The sequence below is a fragment of the Eubalaena glacialis genome, chromosome X (genome assembly GCF_028564815.1).
Source record: "Eubalaena glacialis isolate mEubGla1 chromosome X, mEubGla1.1.hap2.+ XY, whole genome shotgun sequence".
Lineage (NCBI taxonomy): Eukaryota > Metazoa > Chordata > Mammalia > Artiodactyla > Balaenidae > Eubalaena > Eubalaena glacialis.
The window spans coordinates 64,864,746-64,891,936 of record NC_083736.1 but is presented as its reverse complement, the minus strand read 5'-3'; the positions used below and the strand labels follow the sequence as shown (position 1 = coordinate 64,891,936).

Here is a 27,191-nt window from a genome sequence, read left to right as displayed (position 1 = left end):
ATTTACCACATTTTTTAAATCAATTCATCGATGGAGACTTAGGTTCTTTCCACATCTTGGCTATTGTAAATAATGCTGCAATGAACATGGGGTTGCACAGGTCTTTTCAAGTTAGTGTTTTCATTTTCTTCAGATAAATACCCAGAAGTGGAATTGCTGGATCATATGGTAGTTCTATTTTTAATTTTTTGAGGAACCTCCCTACTGTTTTCCATAGTGGCTGCACCAATTTACATTTCCACAAACAGTGTTGAGGGTTCCCTTTTCTCCACATCCCCGCCAACACTTGTTATTGCTTGTCTTTTTATGATGGCCATTCTAACAGGTGTGAGGTGATATCTCATTATGGTTTTGATTTGCATTTCCTTGATGATTAATGATGTTGAACATCTTTTTTTTCATGTACCTGTTGGCCTTCACTGTGTTTTCTTTGGAAAAGTGTCTATTCAGACATTTTTAAATTGGATTTTCTTTTGCTATTAAGTTGTATGGTTTCTTTATATATTTTGGATATTAAGCCCTTATCAGATATATGATTTGCAAATATTTTCTCCCATTCTAAACTTTCCTAATTCTGTTATCAATATTTTGAGCAAGGGCTATAATATATATACTTCTCAGCCTAATGCTTACCTAATCTTAGAAGAATCAAGATGTTTAATATTAGTCTTTCTATTAACTAATTTATGGGAGTAAGGAAGGTAGAGGTTTTTCTTTTCATATGTATCATTACTTGAGGCATATGAAATATGTATGGTATATTTTCCCTAATATCTCTGATCATGCAGTAGGTACTAAAGAGTCTATGAGCTTTAAAAAATGTTTGAGTGTATTTGAAAATAAGTTGCTTTGTGAAGTCTGTGTGTGAATCTATTTTCTGATATTTAACTGAAAACTTTTCTTTTTTAAAAAAAATTATTTATTTATTTATTTACTTTTGGCTGCGTTCGGTCTTTGTTGCTGCATGCGGGCTTTCTCTAGTTGCGGCGAGCGGGGGCTTCTCTTTGTTGTGGTGTGCGGGTTTCTCATTTTGGTGGCTTCTCTTGTTGCAGAGCATGGGCTCTAGGCACGTGGGCTCAGTAGTTGTGGCTCATGGGCTCCGGAGTGCAGGCTCAGTAGTTGAGGCGCATGGGCTTATTTGCTTCCGCAGAATGTTGGCTCTTCCTGGATCAGGGCTCGAACCCGTACCCCCTGCATTGGTAGGCGGATTCTTAACTACTGTGCCACCAGGGAAGTCCTGAAAATTTTTCATTTAGCAGATTTATTGTTCGTTGTAGCAGGTTAAAAATCTGTTTATTGTAGCAGATTAAAAATCTTCCAGAAGGTGCTCTTATGGTATTGTTATGAATATTAACAACATTCTTGCTAGTTAATGCTCAGAAATGTTGCAAGAAATTAGAGATATGTAGGTTATGGAGACCTCTGTTACACGAGTTTGGAAAAACCTCAATTTTGATAATATGAAAGGCATCAATTATGGTTCTACATCATGTTTGGGTTTTGAGGAATTCTATGGCCTAATAAGATTCAGCTATGTCGGGTCTGGAGCTCAAGACTATTTAGAAAATGGTGACATCATTTGTACAGATTCAATAACTGGCTAATGTTGTTGCTAATTGAGCATGTCATTTTTTTCTCACAAAGTAAGGTCAAGACTTCAGCGTATGTCTGTCTAATGCTTTAAAGTATTAATAAGCATTTTAGTTTTACAGGGCATGTATCTAAGTCTCCCTTCAGAATTTCTACATTTTGTAGTTTTGAAGACATTGTTAATTTCTCTTCTGTAGTTTTAAGATGACCTATAATAACATGACTATTTGTGAAGTCAATGCATTTTACTTTGAGAATGAGTAATGATGATTAAGGTATAAACAAGTGACTCCCAGGAAATACAAATTTTATTTGAAAATTATACTTTGCCTTTAGCTAAAATAAACTTTGTCTCCAGTTTGGTTTTACTCTAAGGAGTATTGAAGTTTCTCCATGCTGTATTCATTTGACAAAAGGTCTAGGAACAGATTTCAGAATGATTTGCTACTTTCAGCCAATGGTGATAGTTCACAGCACTTTTATCATTTATTGTTATTTCAGAAATTGTTGAAAACCTGATTGTAGAAGACAGTTCACTTATGATACCTGAGGCAATTGATAGACTCTTCGTGGACATAGCAAATATCAACAGGGAGTCTATGGCTGAAATACAGGACTCTCAGGTTGGTATTTTGTTCATAAGTTTTGATGATTTTGTTTATAAGTTTTGATGATTCACTGTTTTAATTAATGTATAAGTAAAAAAATAGACTTCATGATTAACATGAAATCTAAATACATGGAAATCAAGCCTAATGGCACATTTAGGGAAAATAGTGTTTTAGAAACCAATGGAAAAATATGTCTCAAATTTAATATGTACTATTTAATCTGTCTAGGCTTCAGTTTTCTCATCTGTTAAAAGGAGCATAATAAAACCCACCTCCCAGTGTTGTGAATAGTAAACAAAATAACATATTTAAGGTCCTGGGTGCATAGTAGTCAGTCACTTAATAATAGTTCTCGGGCTTCCCTGGTGGCGCAGTGGTTAAGAATCTGCCTGCCAATGCAGGGGACATGGGTTCGAGCCCTGGTCCTGGAAGATCCCACATGCCACGGAGCAACTAAGCCCGTGCGCCACAATAAGAGAAGCCACTATGATGAGAAGCCTGCACACCGCAACGAAGAGTAGCCCCTGCTCGCTGCAACTAGAGAAAGCCTGTGCGCAGCAATGAAGACCCAACACAGCCAATAAATTAAATAAATAAATAAATAAAAATAATAATAGTTCTCTTTTCCTTCCTTCTGCAGCAAAGTAAGAAACTACGTGGTACCTGGTAGTGGGGAACTCAGTTGACTATAAGCCTTCAGTGGTGCTTTTTTTGGGGTTTTTTTCTAGTGTTTAATTGGAGGTCTGTCACTTAATTTTGAAATTGCCTTGAGGTTCTGAAATACTTTTGGGAATGTTTACCTTGGGCAGATCCTTCCATTTTGGTGATTGCACATATGGAAAGGTGAGAATAAAGTTTGTTGTAATTATGTCTCATATATATATATATAACTTTATTTATATAACTCATATGCCATATAATTTACCCATTTCAAGTGTACAATTCAATGATTTTTAGTATTTCACAGAGTTGTGCACCCATCACCACAGTTACATTTAGAACATTTTTATCACCTCTGAAAGAAACCTTGCACCCATTCACAGACACTCTCCATTTCCTCCTCTTTCCTCCAGCTCTAGGCAACCTCTAATCTACTTTCCATCTCTATGGATTTGCCTATCCTGGACATGTTATATAAATGGAATCATACAATATGTGGTCTTTTGGGACTGACTTCTGTCACTTAGCATAATGTTTTCAAGGTTCTTCCATGTTGTAGCATGTATCTGTACTTCATTACTTTTTTTTTAATTCTAATTTCCATTTGAAAGCTTGAGTTTTATTGATTGATTGATTGATTGATTGATTGGCTGCGTTGGGTCTTCATTGATGCACGTGGGCTTTCTCTAGTTGCGGCGAGCGGGGGCTACTCTTTGTTGCGGTGTGAAGGCTTCTCATTGTGGTGGCTTCTCTAGTTGTGAAGCATGGGTTCTAGGCATGCAGGCTTCAGTAGTTGTGGCACGTGGGCTCAGTAGTTGTGGCTCGTGGGGTCTAGAGCACAGGCTCAGTAGTTGTGGCGCATGGGATTAGTTGCTCTGAGGCATGTGGGATCTTCCCAGACCAGGGCTCAAACCTGTGTCCCCTGCATTGGCAGGCAGATTCTTAACCACTGCACCACCAGGGAAGTCCCATGTACTTCATTACCTTTTATGGCTGATAATATTCCATTCTTTGGATATATCATGTTTTGTATATCCATTCATCTGTTGATGAACATTTGGGTTGTTTACACCTTTTGGCTACTATGAATAATGCTGCTATGAACATTCATGTACAGGTTTTTATGTTTTTATTTCTCTTAGGTATATACCTAGGAGTGACATTGCTGGTCATATGGTAACTCTGTTTAACTTTTGAGGAACTGCCAGATTGTTTTCCAAAGTGACTGTACCATTTTACATTCCCACCGGCAGCATATCAGTGACCCAATTTTTCCACATCATCACCAATACTTATTATTAGCTTTTTGATTATAGCCATCCTAGTGAGTGTGAAGTAGTATCTCATTGTGTTTGTTTTATTTTTAATTGTGGTAAAGTATACATAATGTAAAATTTACCATCTTAACTATTTTTAAATGTAAAATTCAGTAGTATTGAGTACATTCACATCGTTGTGCAACCAATCTCCAGAACTCTTTTCATCTTGTAAAACTGAAATTCTATACCTATTAAACAACAACTCCCCATTCTCCCTTTCCCCCAGACCCTGGCAACCACCATTCTACTTTCTATCTCTATAAGTTTGACTACTCTTGGTACTTCATATAAGTGGAATCATACAGTATTTATCGCTTTGTGACTGGCATATTTCACTCAGTATAATGTCCTCAGATTTATCCATGGTGTAGTATGTGTCAGAATTTCTGCCTTCTTTTTTTCCCCTCCCCCAGAATTTCTGTCGTTTTTAAGGCTTCATAATATTCCTTTATGTGTACATACCACATTTTGTTTATCTATACCTCAGTCCATAGATACTTGAACTGCTTCCACCTTTTGGCTTTTGTGAATAATGCAGCTATGAACATGGGTATAAAAGTATCTGTTCAAGTCCCTGCTTTAATTCTTTTGTGTATATACCCAGAAGTGGAATTGCTGGATCATATGGTAATTCTATTTTTTTTTTTCTGAGGAACTGCCATACTGTTTACCATAGTGGCTGCACCATTTTTTTTTTTTTTTTGCTGCACCATTTTAAATTCCCATCAGTAGTGCACAAGGGTTCCAATTTCTCTACATCCTTACCAACACTTGTTATTTCTGTTTTTGGATAGTAGTCATCCTAATGGGTGTGTGGTGGTATCTCATTGTGGTTAATTTGTTTCCCTGATGGTTGATGATGTTGAGCATCTTCTCATGTGCTTATTGGTCATTTGCATATTTTCTTTGGAGAAATATCTATTAAGGTCCTTTGCCAATTTTTAAATTGAGTTGTCTTTTTATTATGAGTAGTAGGAGTTCTTTATATATTCCAGATACAAGTCACTTATCAGATACGTGACTTGTAAAATATTTTCTCCCATTCTGTGAGTTATCTTTTCACTTTCTTGATTGTATCCTCTGAAGCAAAAAAGTTTAAAATTTTGATGAAGTCTAACTTATCAAGTCTTTCTTTTATTGTTTATACTTTTGGTGTCATATCTAAGGAGGCTTTTCCTAACCCAAGGTCGTGAAGACTTACTGTTATGTTTTCTTCTGAGAGTTTTATAGTTTTAGTTCTTACCTTTAGGTTTATGATCCATTTTGAGTTTACTTTTGCATATCGTATGAGGAAGGGATCCAAATTCATTCTTTTGCATGTGGATATCAAGCTGTCCCAGTATGTTTGTTAACTGTTCTTCCCCCATTAAATTTGTGTTAGTATCCTTGTCAAAAATCAATTGACCATAAATATGAGGGTTTATTTCTGGATTCTCAGGTCTATTCCATTGATCTATATGTCTGTCCTTAAGCCAGTACTACACTCTCCTGATTTATTGTAGCTTTGTAGAAAGTTTTGAAATTGGAAATGTGAGTCCTTTAACTTTGTTCTTCTCTTTCAAGATTCTTTTGACTATTCTGGGGTCCCTTGAATTTCCATATGAAATTTAGGATCTGCTTGCCAATTTCTGCAAAGAAGACAGCTGGAATTTTGATGGGTAGTGCATAAATCCATAGATCAATTTGGGGAGTATTGCCAGCTTAACAATATTAAGTGTTCTAAGCCATAAAATGGTATGTCTTTCCATTTATTGTTTAATTTTTTCAACGTTTTTAGTTTGGAGTGTAAGTTTTGTACTTTTTTGTTAAATTTTCTACATGTTTTATTTCTTTTGATGTTACTGTAGATGTACTGTTTTTGTAATTTAATTTTCAGATTATTCATTGCTAATGTAATTGTTTTTCCTGTATTGATCTTGTATCCTGCAACCTTGTTAAATTTGTTAATTAGTTCTAAAGTTGTTAGTATATTTTTTTACATAAAAGTCTCTTTTTAGAATGCTCAACATCATTAATCATTAGAGAAATGCAAATCAAAAGTACAATGAGATATCATCTCACACCGGTCAGAATGGCCATCATCAAAAAATCTACAAACAATAAATGCTGGAGAGGGTGTGGAGAAAAGGGAACCCTCTTGCACTGTTGGTGGGAATGTAAATTGATACAGCCACTATGGAGAACAGTATGGAGGTTCCTTAAAATCTAAAAATAGAATTACCATATGACCCAGCAATCCCACTACTGGGCATATACCCTGAGAAAACCATAATTCAAAAAGAGTCATGTACCAAAATGTTCATTGCAGCTCTATTTACAGTAGCCAGGACATGGAAGCAACCTAAGTGTCCATCATCGGATGAATGGATAAAGAAGAAGTGGCACATATATACAATGGAATATTACTCAGCCATAAAAAGAAACGAGATTGAGTTATTTGTAGTGAGGTGGATGGACCTAGAGTCTGTCATACAGGGTGAAGTTAGTCAGAAAGAGAAAAACAAATACCGTATGCTAACACATATATATGGAATCTAAAAAAAAAACAAAAAAAATGGTCATGAAGAACCTAGGGGTGAGACGGGAATAAGGACGCAGACCTACTAGAGAATGGACTTGAGGATATGGGGAGGGGGAAGGGTAAGCTGTGACAAAGTGAGAGTGGCATGGACATATATACACTACCAAACGTAAAATAGATAGCTAGTGGGAAGCAGCCCCATAGCACAGGGAGATCAGCTTGATGCTTTGTGACCATCTAGAGGGATGGGATAGGGAGGGTGGGAGGGAGGGAGAGGCAAGAGGGAAGAGATATGGGGACATGTGTATATGTATAACTGATTCACTTTGTTATAAAGCAGAAACTAACACACCATTTTAAAGCAATTATACTCCAATAAAGATGTTAAAAAAAAAGTCTCTTTTTAGATTATAACCTCTTTTTACTTGGTTAAGTTGTTAGTGAAAAGAGATTATGAGGTTCAGAGTAAGAGTCTTGTGTTATTTTGCAAGAAGATCTGTCTGGTTTTAGAAGTGCCTTGAATTTTTCTTTCTAGAATGCCTAATCTTCATATTATTTACTTCTGTTTGCTGCATATATTTATTGTGTTTATCATTACACATTTATATAAACCTAGCACAAGTCTTGCCACATATTAGGTGCTCAGTATATATTAGATGAATAAATCTGCATTTTGTGAATATGCAGTGTTTATAGTCAGAATTAATCTTACCCTTTTTTTTGCAATGTCATATTTTTAAAATTAAAAAGAATTTTGTTGAAGTATAGTCGATTTATAATATTGTGTTAGTTTCAGGTGTACAGCAAAGTGATTCAGATATATGTTCTTTTTCAGATTCTTTTCCATTATAGGTTATTACAATACACTGAATATAGTTTCCTGAGCTATACAGTTGGTCCTTGTTTACCTGTTTTATATATAGTAGTGTATATCTGTTAATCCCAAACTCCTAATTTATCCCTCCCCCACCTTTCGCCTTGTGTAACCATAAGTTTGTTTTCTTTTTTTTTTAATATTTGTTTATTTATTTTGGCTGTGCCGGGTCTTGGTTGCAGCACTTGGGATCTTGGCTGCAGCATGTGGGATCTAGTTGCGGCATGCAGACTTCTTAGTTGTGGCACGTGGACTTCTTAGTTGCGGCACTCATGCGGGATCTAGTTCCCTAACCAGGAATTGAACCCAGGCCGCCTTCATTGGGAGCACAGAGTCTTACCCACTGGGCCACCAGGGAAGTCCCATAAGTTTGTTTTCTATGTCTGTGAGTCTGTTTCTGTTTTGTAAATAAGTTCATTTGTATCATTTTTTTTTAGATTCCACAAATAGGTGATATCATATGGTATTTGTCTTTCTCTGTCTGACTTACATCACATTATGCACATGGCATTATTTCATTCTTTTCTTTTTTTTTTTCTTTGGCCATGCTGCATGGCTTGTGAGATCTCTGCTCCCTGACCAGGGATTGAACCCAGAACATGGTAGTGAAATTCTGGAGTCCTAACCACTAGGCCACCAGGGAACTCCCTCATTCTTTTTTATGGCTGAGTAACATTCCATTGTGTATGTATGTATGTATACATATATATATATATATATACACAAACACACACACACACACACACACACACATATATGCCACATATTCTTTATCCGTTCATCTGTTGATAGACATTTAGGTTGCCTCCATGTCTTGGCTATTGTAAATAACACTGCTATGAGCATTGGGGTATATGTATCTTTTCGAATTCGAGTTTTTTGTCTTCTCTGGATATATGCCCAGGAGTGACATTGCTGGATCATATGGTAACTCTATTTTTGTATTTTTAAGGAACTTCCATACTGTTCTCCATAGTGGCTGTATCAATTTACATTCCCACCAACAGTTTTCTCCACACTATCTTTAGTATTTATTATTTGTAGACTTTCTGATAATTTGTAGTTGCTATTCTGACTTGTATGAGATGATACCTCATTGTAGTTTTGATTTGCATTTATGTAATAATGATGTTGAGCATGTTTTCATGTGCCTGTTGGCCATCTGTATGTTTTCTTTGGAGAAATGTCTATTTAGGTTTTCTTCCCAATTTATTTATTTTATTTTTTAAAAAACGTTTATTTTTTATTTTATTTTATTTTATTTATTTATATATATTTTTAACATCTTTATTGGAGTATAATTGCTTTACAATGGTGTGTTAGTTTCTGCTTTATAACAAAGTGAATGAGTTATACATATACATATGTCCCCATCTCTCTTCCCTCTTGCCTCTCCCTCCCTCCCTCCCACCCTCCCTATCCCACCCCTCTAGGTGGTCACAAAGCACGGAGCTGATCTCCCTGTGTGCCCAATTTTTGATTGGGTTGTTTTTTTGATATTGAGTTTTATGAGCTATTTGTATATTTTGGCAATTAAGCCCTTATCAGTTCCATGATTTGCACATATTTTTTTCCGTTCTTTAGGTTGTCTTTTCATTTTGTTGATGGTTTTTTTTTTTTTTTGCTGTGGAAAAACTTTTAAGTTTAATTACGTCCCATTTGTTTATTTTTAAAATTTTTTAAAATTAATTAATTAATTTTTGATTGCGTTGGGTCTTCATTGCTGCATGCGGGCCTTCTCTAGTTGCGGCGAGTGCGGGCTACTCTTTGTTGTGGTGCCCGTGCTTCTCATTGCAGTGGCTTCTCTTGTTGCGGAGCATGGGCTCTAGGCGTGTGGGCTTCAATAGATGTGGCACACGGGCTCTAGAGCGCAGGCTCAGTATGTGGCACATGGGCTTAGTTGCTCTGCGGCATGTGGTATCTTCCCAGACCAGGGCTCGAACCCGTGTCCCCTGCATTGGCAGGCAGTTTCTTAACCACTGCGCCACCAGGAAGTCCCTAATTTGTTTATTTTTGCTTTTATTTCTTTTGCCTTGGGAGACAGATCTAAGAAGATACTGCTATGATTTATGTCTGAGAATGTTTTGCCTATGTTCTCTTCTAGGAGTTTTATGGTGTCATGTCTTATATTTAAGTATTTAAGCCATTTTGAGTTTATTTCTATACATGGTATGAGGGAGTGTTCTAACTTCATGGATTTACATGCGGCTGTCCAGCTTTCCCAATACCAGTTGCTGAAGAGACTGTCTTTTCCCAATTGTATATTCTTGCCTCCTTTGTCTTTGTCATAGATTAATTGACCATAGGAACATGGGTTTATTTCTGGGCTCTCTATTGTGTTCCATTGATCTATATGTCTGTTTTTATGCCAATGTGACCACTATTTTAAATGGCTGAATAATATTCCTTCTAGTGGATTTAGCATATTTCATCTGTGTATTTCTTTATTAATGGACACGTATGTTGTTCAATAGTGAAATAATTTTTCACTATTGTAAATAATGATGTGTGGAACACTATTCAGTGCAGAGGTGATCCCCTCCATATTTTGGATTATTTCCAAAGGATAGAGTCTCAGAAAAGCAATTACTGTGTCAAAAGATATGAACATCACAAGCACTGAAATTGAAACTGTGATTAAAAATCTTCCAACAAACAAAAGCTCAGGACCAGATGGCTTCACAGGCGAATTCTATCGAACATTTAGGGAAGAGCTAACATCTATGCTTCTCAAACACTTCCAAAATATAGCAGAGGGAGGAAAACTCCCAGGCTCATTCTACGAGGCCACCATCACCCTGAAAGCAAAACCAGACAAAGATGTCACAAAAAAAGAAAACTACAGACCAATATCACTGATGAACATAGATGTAAATATCCTCAACAAAATACTAGCAAACAGAATCCAACAGCACATTAAAAGAATCATACACCATGATCAAGTGGGGTTTATCCCAGGAATGCAAGGATTCTTCAGTATACTCAAATCAATCAATGTGATACACCATATTAACAAATTGAGGGAGGAAAACCATATGGTCATCTCAGTAGATGCAGAGAAAGCTTTTGACAAAATTCAACACCCATTTATGATAAAAGCCCTGCAGAAAGTAGGCATAGAGGGAACTTACCTCAGCATAATAAAGGCCATATATGACAAACCCACAGCCAACATTGTCCTCAATGGTGAAAAACTGAAACCATTTCCACTAAGATCAGGAAGAAGACAAGGTTGCCCACTCTAACCGCTATTATTCAACCTAGTTTTGGAAGTTTTAGTCACAGCAATCAGAGAAGAAAAAGAAATAAAAGGAATCCAAATCGGAAAAGAAGAAGTAAAGCTGTCACTGTTTGCAGATGACATGATACTATACATAGAGAATCCTAACGATGCTACCAGAAAACTACTAGAGCTAATCAATGAATTTGGTAAAGTAGCAGGATACCAAATTAATGCACAGAAATCTCTTGCATTCCTATACACTAATGGTGAAATATCTGAAAGTGAAATTAAGAAAACACTCCCATTTACCGTTGCAAGAAAAAGAATAAAATACCTAGGAATAAACCTACCTAAGGAGACAAAAGACCTGTATGCAGAAAATTATAAGACACTGATGAAAGAAATTAAAGATGCTACAAATAGATGGAGAGATATACCATGTTCTTGGATTGGAAGAATCAACATTGTGAAAATGCCTATACTACCCAAAGCAATTTACAGATTCAATGCAATCCCTATCAAACTACCAATGGCATTTTTCACAGAACTAGAACAAAAATTTTCACAATTTGTAGGGAAACACAAAAGACCCTGAATAGCCAAAGCAATCTTGAGAAAGAAAAACAGAGCTGGAGGAATCAGGCTCCCTGACTTCAGACTATACTACAAAGCTACAGTAATCAAGACAATATGGCACTGGTACAAAAACAGAAATATAGATCACTGGAACAGGATAGAAAGCCCAGAGATAAACCCACGAACATATGGTCACCTTATCTTTGGTAAAAGCGGCAAGCATATACAGTGGAGAAAAGACAGCCTCTTCAATAAGTGGTGCTGGGAAAACTGGACAGCTACATGTAAAAGAATGAAATTAGAATACTCCCTAACAGCATACACAAAAATAAACTCAAAATGGATTAAAGACCTAAATGTAAGGCCAGACACTATGAAACTCTTAGAGGAAAACATAGGCAGAACACTCTATGACATAAATCACAGCAAGATCCTTTATGACCCAGCTCCTAGAGCAATGGAAATGAAAGCAAAAATAAACAAAGGGGACCTAATGAAACTTAAAAGCTTTTGCACAGCAAAGGAAACCGTAAAGAAGATGAAAAGACAACCGTCAGAATGGGAGAAAATATTTGCAAATGAAGCAACTGACAAAGGATTAATCTCCACAATTTACAAGCAGCTCATACAGCTCAGTATCAAAAAAACAACCGAATCCAAAGATGGGCAGAAGACCTAAATAGACATTTCTCCAAAGAAGATGTACAGATTGCCAACAAACACATGAAAGAATGCTTGACATCATTAATCATTAGAGAAATGCAAATCAGAACTACAATGCGGGGCTTCCCTTGTGGCGCAGTGGGTGGGAATCTGCCTGCCAATGCAGGGGACACGGGTTTGATCCCTGGCCCGGGAAGATTCCCACATGCCGCGGAGCAACTAAGGCCGTGTGCCACAACTACTGAGACTGCGCTCAAGAGCCCATGCTCTGCAACAAGCGAAGCCACGACAATGAGAAGTCCGCACACCACTCGCTGCAAGTAGAGAAAGCCCGTGCACAGAACAAAGACCCAACAGAGCCTAAAAAACCAAAAACAAAAACAAATAAATAAATAAATTAAAAAAACAAAAACAAAAACAGAAAACTACAATGTGATATCATCTCACACTGGTCAGAATGGCCATCATCCAAAAATCTACAAACAATAAATGCTGGAGAGGGTGTGGAGAAAGGGGAACCCTCTTTCACTGTTGGTGGGAATGTAAATTGATACAGCCACTATGGAGAACAATATGGAGGTTCCTTAAAAAACTAAAAATAGAACTACCATACAACCCAGCAATCCAACTACTGGGCATATACCCTGAGAAAACTATAATTCAGAAAGAGTTGTGGCTTCCCTGGTGGCGCAGTGGTTGAGAGTCTGCCTGCCGATGCAAGGGACACGGGTTCGAGCCCTGGTCCAGGAAGATCCCGCATGCCGCGGAGCAACTAAGCCTGTGCACCACAACTACTGAGCCCGTGTGCCACAACTACTGAAGCCCACACGCCTAGAGCCCGTGCTCTGCAACATGAGAAGCCCACGCACTGCAACGAAGAGTAGCCCCTGCTCGCTGCAACTAGAGAAAGCCCGAGAGCAGCAACGAAGACCTAATGCAACCAAAAATAAATAAATAAATATATTAAAAGAAAAAAAAAAAGAACCTAGGGGCAAGACGGGAATAAAGATGCAGACCCACTAGAGAATGGACTTGAGGACATGGGGAGGGGGAAGGGTAAGCTGGGACAAAGTGAGAGAGTGGTAGTGTATATATGGACATATGTACACTACCAAATGTAAAATAAATAGCTAGTGAGAAGCAGTCACATAGCACAGGGAGATCAGCTCGGTGCTATGTGACCAGCTAGAAGGGTGGGATAGGGAGGGTGGGAGGGAGGGAGACGCAAGTGGGAAGAGATATCGGCACATATGTATATGTATAACTGATTCATTTTGTTATAAAGCAGAAACTAACACACCATTGTAAAGCAATTATATTCCAATAAAAATGTTAAAAAAAAAAGGTATGTACATTTTTTGGCTCTTTTTACATATTGTCAAATTGCTTTCCAAAATACCCAAAATGGCAGCTTTAAGCTGTTTTCCTCTGCATGTTTATTTTTCCACCTAAATACCATTTGTTCCTCTGGGAAATTTTAAGTCAGATATTAACTCCATGTGCTTTTGATGAAACAAATCAAATTATATTTCATGTGAAAGTCATCATGAGGTCAACTGTGGCCTTGGGATACTGTGTGAGAGAGATGGAGATGAGCATGATAATTAGCTGCAGAATAGTAGTGTAATGATGGCCATGCTAAATAAATAATCCATTTAAAGGGAAGCTCATCAGGGAAATGTGGAATTGTAGGGGGAAAAAGTGGTCTTGAGGAAATAAACTAAAATACAATTGTGCACCGTTATTGTACACAAACTGAGTTTAAATTTTTTTTCCAGTTATTCCTCTTAGTCGTATTACTACCAATATGATTATGATAAGATAATGGTATATAGCTCTATCATAGTCACTATAGCACACCGGGAGATTTAGGCCAGAGCTATGGCATATTGGTCTGAGGCAATAGTAGCACCCAAGACCAACTATTGCCTTCAGAGATTTCTTGCCAGAAACCAATCTACTGCAAATTTTATTCTTGAGATACTATGAGCTTGCTTTATTTTTCCATCCAGTTGACTGTGTTCCACCTGATAGATAAAACCAGAAGAAGCTACTAGAATCTTTGCCCCCATAGTCCCTAGAACAGAACATAATAAAACAACAAATCTTATTATTTTAATATGTATTCTGTATTTAGCACTTTGGCAGGTAGTATAAGTGCTACATAAATTGAGTGAGATATGATCTTTGATTTCAGTGAGTCTAGTTGGGAAATAAGAGTAACAATAAAAACAAAGAATAAATGATACACAGTAGCATAGTTAATTGCTCAGTTATGTAAAACTTAGTTAATATAGGAATTCAAAGAAGAGAGAGACCAATGAAGACTGTAATGGTTGCTGAAAACTTCATGTATGTTCTTGGTGAGGGTGAATTTGGATTTGAGTTACATAAAGATCATGGGAGGAGGTATATCAGATGAAGCCAACAGTATGAATAAAGGTACACAGGAATGAACAAGTTGTGTTCATGGGACAATAAGATAATTACTCTGTGGGTAAGTTTTTGGGAGAAAAGTTAAAATGGGACTAGATTATGGAGGACCTGTAAATGACCCACAATAGTCACATAAACATGAAACATGCACGAAAGAAAATATCATTGGAGGTGGCCAGTATTTTAAGTGGCTAAGAAAATGTTTCTGTTGTACAGGTTGAAGAAATGGCAGTAAACCTGTGGAACTGGGCAGTTACCAAGAAAACAGCTTTGGGTTTAAGTGAAGAGCAGAGCGCTAAAGGTACGTATATGTTTTGTGACTCATGAGTATTCTTTATTATACATTAGATTGTGTTCCTGCAGTTTAAATAATATTTTGACCTGTTCTTAGATGCAGATTTGTTAAAAGAAAACTAAACAAAACAACCCATAAGCAGTGGTTTCTCAAGCAAACCCTGCCTTGGTTTTGTGGTTTTTAAGAGCTTAGCTCCTTATTAATAGAAATTGAAAAGCGTAACTGCAAGAAATAGTCTGGTGGTGAACAACAGAGATGATTAAAAATGAGGCGGGAAAATGAGAACTTGAAAAATTTCAAAGGACACGGATTATTTCCTTGGAGAAGAGATGATCAGAATCTTCAGGATTCTGAAGAACCATCAAAATAGTAGTTTCTCCTCTCCATTAGTAAAATAATGAAAAATGTTGCTATGTGAGGAATTCAGATTAAAAAGTCTGTAAAGAATAGTTTCTTCATGAGGTGGGTTAAAGAACATTGGACTGAGTTACTGAGAAAAATTATAGAAGTTTTTGTCAGAGCAAACAAGGATAATAACAACAAAACAAAACCCCAAAACCATATTCAGCTGCTTAGATGTATTAAATGTGATCTACTGTCTGGCAGAGTTTGAGTGCTTTAGCTAAATGGGCAGGGTCTAGTGTGCTGACAGTTACTGATTTCCAACAAGGATAGGGACAGTTAATGCATTTATGGAAAGTATATGTCCCATTTTAAAGGATACATTGAGGCAACAAACCAAAAGGTGAATCTGTGGAGTGCTTGGCTTGTAGACAAATGAATTTTGTCTGTATGCAACAAATAGAATTTAATATTAAGTATTTATCTTTATGAATATAAACCAAACTATATACAAGTTCAGTGTATGTATAGGGTAATTAGTGGTTGATATAGTCAATAATATACTTACTTTTTAGCCCACTCCTCTATTAGGATGTTTAGAGAACGGTTCTGTCTCTAACTCTCAGATAATGTTGACATCATTGCTCCTAGAAGCCTTAGATCTTGTAGTTGTGAGGAGGGAAGAGTTGGAAATTCATCTGTGGGAGAAACTTACTACACAGGTGAACTGTGCGATGTTAAAATGCTTTAATTCTAAACTTCTCCCATTCTGCATATCAAGGAACATTGCTCTGGCTGTTTTTCACTGCTTGTCAAATAGTGGGGATTTGGTAGATGAAGTGGGAGCTGCAGCCCTAGGACCTTTCCTAATGTACTTACTCTGCATGTAGCAGTTCTTAGATATTTGGGTGCTTATTATGTGTATAATACTTTTAGGATACAGTGGAAAACAGGGTGTAGTGCAGGAAGCCTCTGATTTTAAAAAGTTTTATTCTCAAAATCTGTTGATTGGAAGATATTTTGTCTCAAAAACAAATTCAGTGTGCCTGGATTGTGTTGTGTTCAAAACGTCATTAAGATTTATGCACTACAATTTATTATTATTGGGAAGAATTATGGAACAATGAACAGAAATAGGAAAGGCAGAAGTAGAGGAATGACTCTTAAACTTTAGTTTTAGACCTGTTGTATTTGAGGTGACAATAAGGTTGGAGATGTGAGACTGGAGCTTGTGAGAAAGGTTGGGCTGCCTGTAGATTTGATGGTTATTCACATGGAGATGACTGTTGAAGCCACAAGAATTGTTGAGTTCTCTGAGGGAGAAAATAAAGAGCAGTGGTTCTTAGATACTGATATAAATGAGAGTCACCTGTGGAGCCTTTTAAAATACAGATGCCCGGCCTCCACCATTGGAGGTTTTGATTTGGGGGGTTTAGGATGAAACCTGGGCATGTCTGTAATTTGAAAAAATTTCTCAGGAATTCTCATGCATACCAAATATTAAGAACCAATGGTGTTGAGAGAACAGAGTACTGAGATTTTAACCTTAATTCTTCCAGTTAAGGACTGGGAAGAAAAAGAGCAAGGATAGGAGACCACAAGTAACAGTCAAAATATTCTAGAGGAGACTCACTACCCACTTATTGAGTACATACTCTTTTATAGGGTTGTCAAACCATGTTATTGCAGGCAGTAGGTGAAAGGGACAAGGTAAGACTCCAGAGCAAAAATACCAGGCATACATTATGCTTGAGGATTTAGGAAGGAATGGGTTAAAGCTAAATAAACAGTAAAAATAAAGAATTCACAAATGCCAGAGGATGCAAATCTATATGTTGTTTAAAGTCAATTCAGATATCAAGCTGTGGGCACTGATGGAGCAGAGTAAGGCAGATGCAAGGAGTCAGTCAGCAAGCACCTAACCAAGATGTTTATAGTATAGAGGGGCCAAGAACAGGCTGATGAGAAGACAAGGGTAGAGCAACAGCAACAAAGAAAACATCTTTATACTGAAGTAGCATTCTGTCTGAGCCTCAGGTGCCTTTGGCCTGAAGGCTTATTGGTGATAACTATACACAGCTGGATCAAGAATGTGGGGCTGGAGCAAAGTTCTTAGACTAAGACATTTCCCACAGAGGGACACTGCTCAATGCTGAACCAGGATAGAGTGAGGCATAGGAAGTAGTATTTTTCAAAAAGGTTATTATGATCATTGTGAAATGTTGCTGTGAAGTCAGGGAAGGTGATCTTTGGGAGTGCAGCTTTAGTAAAGTGGTAAGGATGTAAAACAGATTGCAGGGCATTAAGGAGACGAGGGAATAGCAATAAAACAGATAGTAGGTCATTCAATTCAAGAAGTTTGGCAATGAGAGGAAGAGGAGAAATGGGAGGGAAGCTTGAAACACAGTGGGGTTAGCTGAATTTTTTCACGGAAGGGAGATGGATATATTTGAAGGTAGAGGGGAAGGAGTAAATTGAGAGGGAAGCACTGAAGATATCTTTGGAGAGGGAAAATAATTGAGATCAGGGTCCTTGAGAGTACGGAAGAATTAGTAAACTTTGAAAAAAATAAAGGAAACATTTTCAAAACTGGAAATGCAGGACTATGTAAATAAATGTTTAGAAATTATTTTACTGAAAGTTTTTTTCCCAGAAACAAATTAAATTTGTTGAGGGATGAATAAATTTTACATTTTATAATGGTTAATAAAAATTTGACTACTTCAATTACCCGTAATTTAAGCTGGGCAAATCTTCTCTTTTTCATTGGAATATTAATTAAAAATGGTATTAGCATAGGTAGAATGGCTGCTGAGATTTAATAACATCAAGGCAACTAGTTCAGTTATATGTGAAGTCATCTTTAAAAAATTGGTTATGTTTTATGATGAAAGAAACCACACAACTAAAGAGGTTACAATTATTCAAACTTTCCTACTTTCAGGGTAAATGAACTGTATAATGAAGATATCTGTATTTTCTAAGTTATGCTTCAAGAACTTTTACCTCATCTGCAGAAAATAATATATTTAGACAGTTTCACATTTTAGGAGAATAATCTTAAAACCATTCTGATGTTCATAAATTTTGTCAGATGTTGAATAGCTTTAGATTCCAATTCTACTTAGAATTATTTTGCTGCCAGCATGGTACATACAAGAGCATCATGTGAGTCTTTGGGATTTAAGACAGGCAGAAATTAAAATTTGAAAATTAGATATCTGTCTGACTAAAGCATTAAGCACATGATTCATTTGGTAATTTTCAGGTCATTTACTTTTGATAATTGATTTTTTAAAAAGACCTTTAAAGTTCTTATTTTTAACAACAAAAGTGGTTTCACTTCACTCCTCTTTTCTCTTTATGTGTGTATATAAAAGGGGAATGAATGTTTTGTGTTTATGGATATCTAATTACCGTTTTGCAGTACGGCATGTTGCTTGCAAGTTGGAGTGTATGTGTGAAGGCTCAGCTGCTTCAGAAGAAGCTATTCGAAGACAAATTTTGGTAAGTCCTAATTAAATCAGGAGAAAGTGCAGATGCAGTGAGAGAGTCATTACTCCTGTGTAGATGGTTGAAGTTAGTGTAAAGCTGGAAAGGGGTTATATCCTTTAGTTCTAGAAATGTTACTTTTATAATAATTATATCTATTACAATTAAAGGTCTCAACAGTACTGTAGTTGTTATTACAGTGATTCAGTGGACTAAATATTGAACTTACAATTCAGGATTTATGAAAAGTAAGGAAAGTAATAAAAAGTAATAGTTTTCTGCTCCATCCCTTCCTACCCCCTGTCTTGCTCCCTAGAGGCAAGTATGTTTTTTTAGTGGAAAATATTTTTCCTAGTGTTTTATAACAATATTTTATTGAAAAGCTCAAATGTACACATGAAGCAGAAAAGATAGTATGATTCCCCTATTTACCTAACACTCAGCTAGAGTAATCATCAACTCATGACCACTCTTGTTTCTTCTGTATCTCCTCTAACAGCAAACCCCTGGCCCCATGGATTATTTTGAAATAAATCCAAAAAAGCATTATTTTGCCCATAAATATTTCAGTACATGTCTCTAAAAGACCGGATATCTTTTTTGTTCAAACCCAATACCCATTATCATACCTGATAAAATTTAATAAAGATTTTTCTAAAATCATCAAATATCCAGTCTTCCCTCCCCCAACCCTTCCCACTTACCTCCCCCCCTTCTTTCCAGTTGGTCTTTTAGAATCAGGATTAAAGTCCACACCTTGTATTTTGTTAATATGTTCTATAGTTTACCTAAATTCTGGATTCTGATAACTGCATCCTTATGGTGTCATTTAATATAGTACTTTGTCCTCTGTTTTTCCTGTAAACTGGTAGTTAGATTTAGAAGCTTGATCTGATTCAGGTTCATTTTTGTCAAGAATTAATTCATAGGCGGTATGGTGTACTTCCATCAGGAGGCACTAATGACTACTTGTCTCTTTTCTGTTGTGTTAGTGTCCTTTGATGATTCTTGTCCCCAGATCCATTATTTCTGTGGGGGTCTGCATATTCTAATTCTGTAGTTATTTTGTTTATTAACTGGAATAGAGAGAAACTTTTATCAACTATTTGGTTACTCTGAAGTATATATCGTATAAGAAAGTCCTGACTCTTCCCCTTTATTTAACAGTTTTCAGAATAATGAGTTGGTTCTGTAACATCCTTAAATGATGACTAAGTGGGTTTTTTTTAAAAAGAGTATTACTGTGAACTCATGGATTTTAACATATTTAATGACTTTCAATCCATTGTAGTTATTATTCTTATTGAAGCACAATGTCCTATTTTGGGCTGGAAGGAGCCTCTTTAAGTGATTCTGAGTCCCTTTGGCACAACCTCAGCAGTCTTTAATAGTTTCATTTGGTTTCTGATATGACAAGATATCCAGGCTTATCTTGTATAGTTCCTACCCTAGACCTGGAATCAGCCATTCCTCTAAGGAGCCCTGTTTTCTTTTAGTGGAGAACGCTGTTTAGAACCCACAGTCTGGACGTCACAAATGCTCATCACTATTGCATTGGTTATGGTTTCTAGACCTTTTTAGTGGACAGAGCTATGACATATATATTTTTTTAAGAGAGAAAGTATATAATGAGTTCATACTGATATTTCCAATTGATATTTAGGATTATAGGGTTTTACTTAGCTTCTTGATTTTATATTTGTGTGTCTTTGGTGCTAAAAATCTTGGTGCCTAACATTAAAGTAATGAATAACCTCTTCTATCCTAGAAAATGTATTTTTATAACAGTTTCAGGATATAGCAATATCGATATTATTACTAAGAATGATTTCTAAAAACGTTTAGGAATTTTTGTGCACTTTTGTTCTTAACATATATCTCACTAGGGATGTACAGTCAAAATATTGTTTTAATATTATTAAAATATCTTAAAATTACCTGAAATAATTCCTTTCCCTATGATTAAGCTATTGACTTGATACATAGTTAGGTTTATTTGCTTCTGCTTGCTTTTGATTTTTGTGATTGCTCCCACCTACCCATTTTGATTGAATTTTGTTTTATTTTATTATTTATTTATTTATTTATGGCTGCGTTGGGTCTTCGTTGCTGCACCCGGGCTTTCTCTAGTTGTGGTGAGCGGGGGCTACTCTTGTTGTGGTGCCTGGGCTTCTCATCGTGGTGGCTTCTCTTGTTGTGGAGCACGAGCTCTAGGCACGTGGGCTTCAGTAGTTGCAGCACGTGGGCTCAGTAGTTGCGGAACATGGGCCCTAGGGTGCGTGGGCTTCAGTAGTTGTGGCTTGTGGGCTCAGTAGTTGTGGTGCACGGGCTTAGTTGCTCTGCGGCATGTGGGCTTTTCCCGGACTAGGGATCAAACCTGTGTCCCCTGAATTGGCAGGCGGATTCTTAACCACTGCACCACCAGGGAAGTCCCTGAATTTTGTTTTATAATTATGTAAAATATTGACATGGTTCTGAAGTCAAGTCAAATCTAAAGGAAGTATATTCAGAGAAGCCTAGCTTCTATCTCTGTCCTCTTTACTCTGTTCCCTCCCTTCTCCTGTCGGTAACTATTTTGTTTATTTTATTGTTTATCCTTTTGATATGTGTGTATGTATGCATGTATGTATGTATATATGTATTTTATTGAAGTATAGTTAATTTACAATACTAGTTTCATGTGTACAACATAGTGATTCAATATTTTTATAGATTATACTCCATTTAAAGTTATTTCAAAATAATGGCTATATTTCCCTGTGCTGTACCATATACCCTTGTTGCTTATTTATTTTATACATAGTAGTTTGCATCTCTAAACCCCCAACGCCTTTCTTGTCCTTTCTTCCTTCCCTCTCCCCACTGGTAACCACTAGTTTGTTCTCTGTATTTGTGAGTTTGTTTCTGTTTTGTTATATATATTTGTTTGTCTTACCTTTTAGATTCCACATATAAGTGATAACATAGATTATTTGTCTTTCTCTCCTTTTGTTTTTTTTTGAAACTTAAAAATATTTATTAATTCATTTATAATAACAATAATCAACGTATTACGTGTCAGCATAAATCACATTTTTAACAGAAAATATCTATATTTTCTAAAATGAGAAAATATATGAGAAGAGTGACATTGTTTTGCATTAAGTTCTTTTTACATAAAGTTACATCATTTTTTTTTATTCAAACAGAAAGTCACAAAAATTATCATCCTCATCAGTTCACTCAGTCCCATGTAATTAATTTTTTTTTCATCTTGATCTTTTGTTAGCACTTTTATGAATTCAGTTTTCCATTAGAGTTCAGAAAATGCTTATTCATTCAGTTCAGCAGTATAGTGAGTTACCAGAAACCTGGACTTACCAGAGTCTTCTCCATGAATTCCTTGAAGATGAAACCCTTTATAGGAACATTTTTGCAAAAGAATCAGAGTACACGCAGAACTGTCTGTAAATGACAAAAGACTTAAAAATGACCATGGTTAAAGATTTGATGAAAGTTCATAATAATGCAATTGACAAGGAAATTTAGTTATTTCTGAGATATACATTTTAAAGTAATAACTAGAATTATGACTTATAATATTATACCAGAACATATAAGATTTCTAGGAATTTCACGTGATGTCTGGAACATTTATATTAACATATTTCCATACAAATAACCCAAAGAAAGTTTAATATTAGTTTTTTTTAAATTTAATTTTATTTATTTTTTTATACAACAGCTTATTAGTCATCAATTTTATACACATCAGTGTATACATGTCAATCCCAATCGCCCAATTCAGCACACCACCATCCCCACCCCACCGCGGCTTTCCCCCCTCTTGGTGTCCATACGTTTGTTCTCTACATATGTGTCTCAACTTCTGCCCTGCAAACCGGTTCATCTGTACCATTTTTCTAGGTTCCACATACATGTGTTAATATACAATATTTGTTTTTCTCTTTATGACTTACTTCACTCTGTATGACAGTCTCTGGATCCATCCACGTCTCAGCAAATGACTCAATTTCACTCCTTTTTATGGCTGAGTAATATTCCATTGTATATATGTACCACAACTTCTTTAACCATTCGTCTGTCGATGGGCATTTAGGTTGCTTCCATGACCTGGCTATTGTAAATAGTGCTGCAATGAACATTGGGGTGCATGTGTCTTTTTGAATTATGGTTTTCTCTGGGTATATGCCCAGTAGTGGGATTGCTGGATCATATGGTAATTCTATTTTTAGTTTTTTTAAGGAACCTCCATACTGTTCTCCATAGTGGCTGTATCAATTTACATTCCCACCACAGTGCAAGAGGTTTCCCTTTTCTCCACACCCTCTCCAGCATTTGTTGTTTGTAGATTTGCTGATGATGGCCATTCTGGCTGGCGTGAGGTGATACCTCATTGTAGTTTTGATTTGCATTTCTCTAATAATTAGTGATGTTGAGCATCTTTTCATGTGCTTCTTGGCCATCTGTATGTCTTCTTTGGACAAATGTCTATTTAGGTCTTCTGCCCATTTTTGGATTGGGTTGTTTGTTTCTTTAATATTGAGCTGCATGAGCTGTTTATATATTTTGGAGATTAATCCTTTGTCCGTTGATTCGTTTGCAAATATTTTCTCCCATTCTGAGGGTTGTCTCTTCGTCTTGTTTATGGTTTCCTTTGCTGTGCAAAAGCTTTTAAGTTTCATTAGGTCCCATTTGTTTATTTTTGTTTTTATTTCCATTACTCTAGGAGGTGGATCAAAAAAGACCTTGCTGTGATTTATGTCAAAGAGTGTTCTGCCTATGTTTGCCTCTAAGAGTTTTATACTTCCCGGTCTTACATTTAGGTCTCTAATCCATTTTGAGTTTATTTTTGTGTATGGTGTTAGGGAGTGTCCTAATTTCATTCTATTACATGTAGCTGTCCAGTTTTCCCAGCACCACTTATTGAAGAGACTGTCTTTTCTCCATTGTATATCCTTGCCTCCTTTGTCATAGATTAGTTGACCATAGGTGCGTGGGTTTATCTCTGGGCTTTCTATCTTGTTCCGTTGATCTGTGTTTCTGTTTTTGTGCCAGTACCATATTGTCTTGATTACTGTAGCTTTATGGTACAGTCTGAAGTCAGGGAGTCTGATTCCTCCAGCTCCGTTTTTTTCCCTCAAGACTGCTTTGGCTATTCGGGGTCTTTTGTGTCTCCATACAAATTTTAAGATTTTTTGTTCTAGTTCTGTAAAAAATGCCATTGGTAATTTGATAAGGATTGCATTGAATCTGTAGATTGCTTTGGGTAGTATAGTCATTTTCACAACATTGATTCTTCCAATCCAAGAACATGGTATATCTCTCCATCTGTTGGTATCATCTTTAATTTCTTTCATCAGTGTCTTATAGTTTTCTGCTTACAGGTCTTTTGTCTCCCTAGGTAGGTTTATTCCTAGGTATTTTATTCGTTTTGTTGCAATGGTAAATGGGAGTGTTTCCTTAATTTCTCTTTCAGATTTTTCATCATTAGTGTATAGGAATGCAAGAGATTTCTGTGCATTAATTTTGTATCCTGCAATTTTACCAAATTCATTGATTAGCTCTAGTAATTTTCTGGTGGCATTTTTAGGATTCCCTATGTATAGTATCATGTCATCTGCAAACAGTGACAGTTTTACTTCTTCTCTTCCAATTTGTATTCCTTTTATTTCTTCTTCTTCTCTGATTGCCGTGGCTCGGATTTCCAAAACTATGTTGAATAATAGTGGTGAGAGTGGACATCCTTGTCTTGTTCCTGATCTTAGAGGAAATGCTTTCAGTTTTTCACCATTGAGAATGATGTTTGCTGTGGGTTTGTCGTATGTGGCCTCTATTATGTCGAGGTAGGTTCCCTCTATGCCCACTTTCTGAAGAGTTTTTATCATAAATGGGTTTTGAATTTTGTCAAAAGCTTTTTTGCATCTATTGAGATGATCATATGGTTTTTATTCTTCAATTTGTTAATATGGTGTATCACATTGATTGATTTGCATATATTGAAGAATCCTTGCATCCCTGGGATAAATCCCACTTGATCATGGTGTATGATCCTTTTAATGTGTTGTTGGATTCTGTTTGCTAGTATTTTGTTGAGGATTTTTGCATCTATATTCATCAATGATATTGGTCTGTAATTGTCTTTTTTTGTAGTATTTTTGTCTGGTTTTGGTATCTGGGTGATGGTGGCCTCATAGAATGAGTTTGGGAGTGTTCCTTCCTCTGCAGTTGTTTGGAAGAGTTTGAGAAGGATACGTGTTAGCTCTTCTCTAAATGTTTGATAGAGTTCGCCCGTGAAGCCATCTGGTCCTGGGCTTTTGTTTGTTGGAAGATTTTTAATCACAGTTTCAATTTCATTACTTGTGATTGGTCTGTTCGTATTTTCTATTTCTTCCTGGTTCAGTCTTGGAAGGTTATACCTTTCTAAGAATTTGTCCATTTCTTCCAGGTTGTCCATTTTATTGGCATAGAGTTGCTTGTAGTAGTCTCTTAGGATGCTTTGTATTTCTGCAGTGTCTGTTGTAACTTCTCCTTTTTCATTTCTAAGTTTATTGATTTGAGTCCTCTCCCTCTTTTTCTTGATGAGTCTGGCTAATGGTTTATCAATTTTGTTTATCTTCTCAAAGAACCAGCTTTTAGTTTTATTGATCTTTGCTATTGTTTTCTTTGTTTCTATTTCATTTATTTCTGCTTTGATCTTTATGATTTCTTTCCTTCTGCTAACTTTGGGGTTTCTTTGTTCTTCTTTCTCTAGTTCCTTTAGGTGTAAGGTTAGACCATTTATTTGAGATTTTTCTTGTTTGTTGAGGTAGGCTTGTATAGCTATAAACTTCCCTCTTAGAACTGCTTTTGCTGCATCCTATAGGTTTTGGATTGTCGTGTTTTTATTGTCATTTGTCTCTAGATATTTTTTGATTTCCTCTTTGATTTCTTCAGTGATCTCTTGGTTATTTAGTAACGTATTGTTTAGCCTCCATGTGTTTGTGTTTTTTACGTTTTTTTCCCTGTAGTTCATTTCTAATCTCATAGCGTTGTGGTCAGAAAAGATGCTTGATATGATTTCAGTTTTCTTAGATTTACTGAGGCTTGATTTGTGACCCAAGATGTGATCTATCCTGGAGAATGTTCCATGTGCACTTGAGAAGAAAGTGTAATCTGCTGTTTTTGGATGGAATCTACTATAAATATCAATTAAATCTGTCTGGTCTGTTGTGTCATTTAAAGCTTGTGTTTCCTTATTTCTTTTCATTTTGGATGATCTGTCCATTGGTGTAAGTGAGGTGTTAAAGTCCCCCACTATTATTGTGTTACTGTTGATTTTCTCTTCTATAGGTGTTAGCAGTTGCCTTATGTATTGAGGTGCTCCAGTGTTGGGTGCATATATATTTATAATTGTTATATCTTCCTCTTGGATTGATCCCTTGATCATTATGTAGTGTCCTTCCTTGTCTCTTGTAACATTCTTTATTTTAAAGTCTATTTTATCTGATATGAGTATTGCTACTCCAGCTTTCTTTTGATTTCCCTTTGCATGGAATATCTTTTTCCATCCCCTCACTTTCAGTCTGTATGTGTCCCTAGGTCTAAAGTGGGTCTCTTGTAGACAGCATATATATGGGTCTTGTTTTTGTATCCATTCAGCAAGACTGTGTCTTTTGGCTAGAGCATTTAATCCATTCACGTTTAAGGTAATTATCAATATGTATGTTCCTATGACCATTTTCTTAATTGTTTTGGGTTTGTGTTTGTAGGTCCTTTTCTTCTCTTGTGTTTCCCACTTAGAGAAGTTCCTTTAGCATTTGTTGTAGAGCTGGTTTGGTGGTGCTGAATTCCCTTAGCTTTTGCTTCTCTGTAAAGATTTTGATTTCTCCATCGCATCTGAATGAGATCCTTGCCGGGTAGAGTAATCTTGGTTGTAGGTTCTTCCGTTTCATCACTTTAAGTATATCATGCTACTCCCTTCTGGCTTATAGAGTTTCTGCTGAGAAATCAGCTGTTAACCTTTTGGGAGTTCCCTTGTATGTTATTTGTCGTTTTTCCCTTGCTGCTTTCAATAATTTGTTTTTAATTTTTGCCAATTTGATTACTATGTGTCTCGGCATGTTTCTCCTTAGGTTTATCCTGTATGGGACTCGCTGTGCTTCCTGGACTTGGGTGGCTATTTCCTTTCCCGTGTTAGGGAAGTTTTCGACTATAATCTCTTCAAATGTTTTCTCTGGTCCTTTTTCTCGCTCTTGTCCTTCTGGGACCCCTATAATGCGAATGTTGTTGCGTTTAATGTTGTCCCAGAGGTCTCTTAGGCTGTCTTCTTTTCTTTTCATTCTTTTTTCTTCATTCTGTTCTGCAGCAGTGAATTCCACCATTCTGTCTTCCAGGTCACTTATCCGTTCTTCTGCCTCAGTTATTCTGCTATTGATTCTTTCTAATGTAGTTTTCATTTCAGTTATTGTATTATTCATCTCTGTTTGTTTGTTCTTTAATTCTTCTAAGTCTTTGTTAAACATTTCTTGCATCTTCTCGATCTTTGCCTCCATTCTTTTTCTGAGGTCTTGGATCATCTTCACTATCATTATTCTGAATTCTTTTTCT

The 27,191-nt window shown here is 36.3% G+C and overlaps 1 protein-coding gene across 1 annotated transcript in view; it reads left to right on the top strand.

Moving 5' to 3' along the window:
• The first annotated feature begins 1,412 nt into the window (after positions 1–1,412).
• The window catches only part of TEX11 (testis expressed 11), a 360,718-nt gene continuing 334,939 nt past the window's right edge, over positions 1,413–27,191 (top strand). Inside the window, exons 1-4 of the mRNA XM_061178154.1 lie at positions 1,413–1,581; positions 2,065–2,213; positions 14,690–14,774; positions 18,538–18,617. Of these exons, the coding sequence (XP_061034137.1) occupies positions 1,413–1,581; positions 2,065–2,213; positions 14,690–14,774; positions 18,538–18,617 (483 nt within the window). The remainder of the gene's footprint in view (positions 1,582–2,064; positions 2,214–14,689; positions 14,775–18,537; positions 18,618–27,191) is intronic.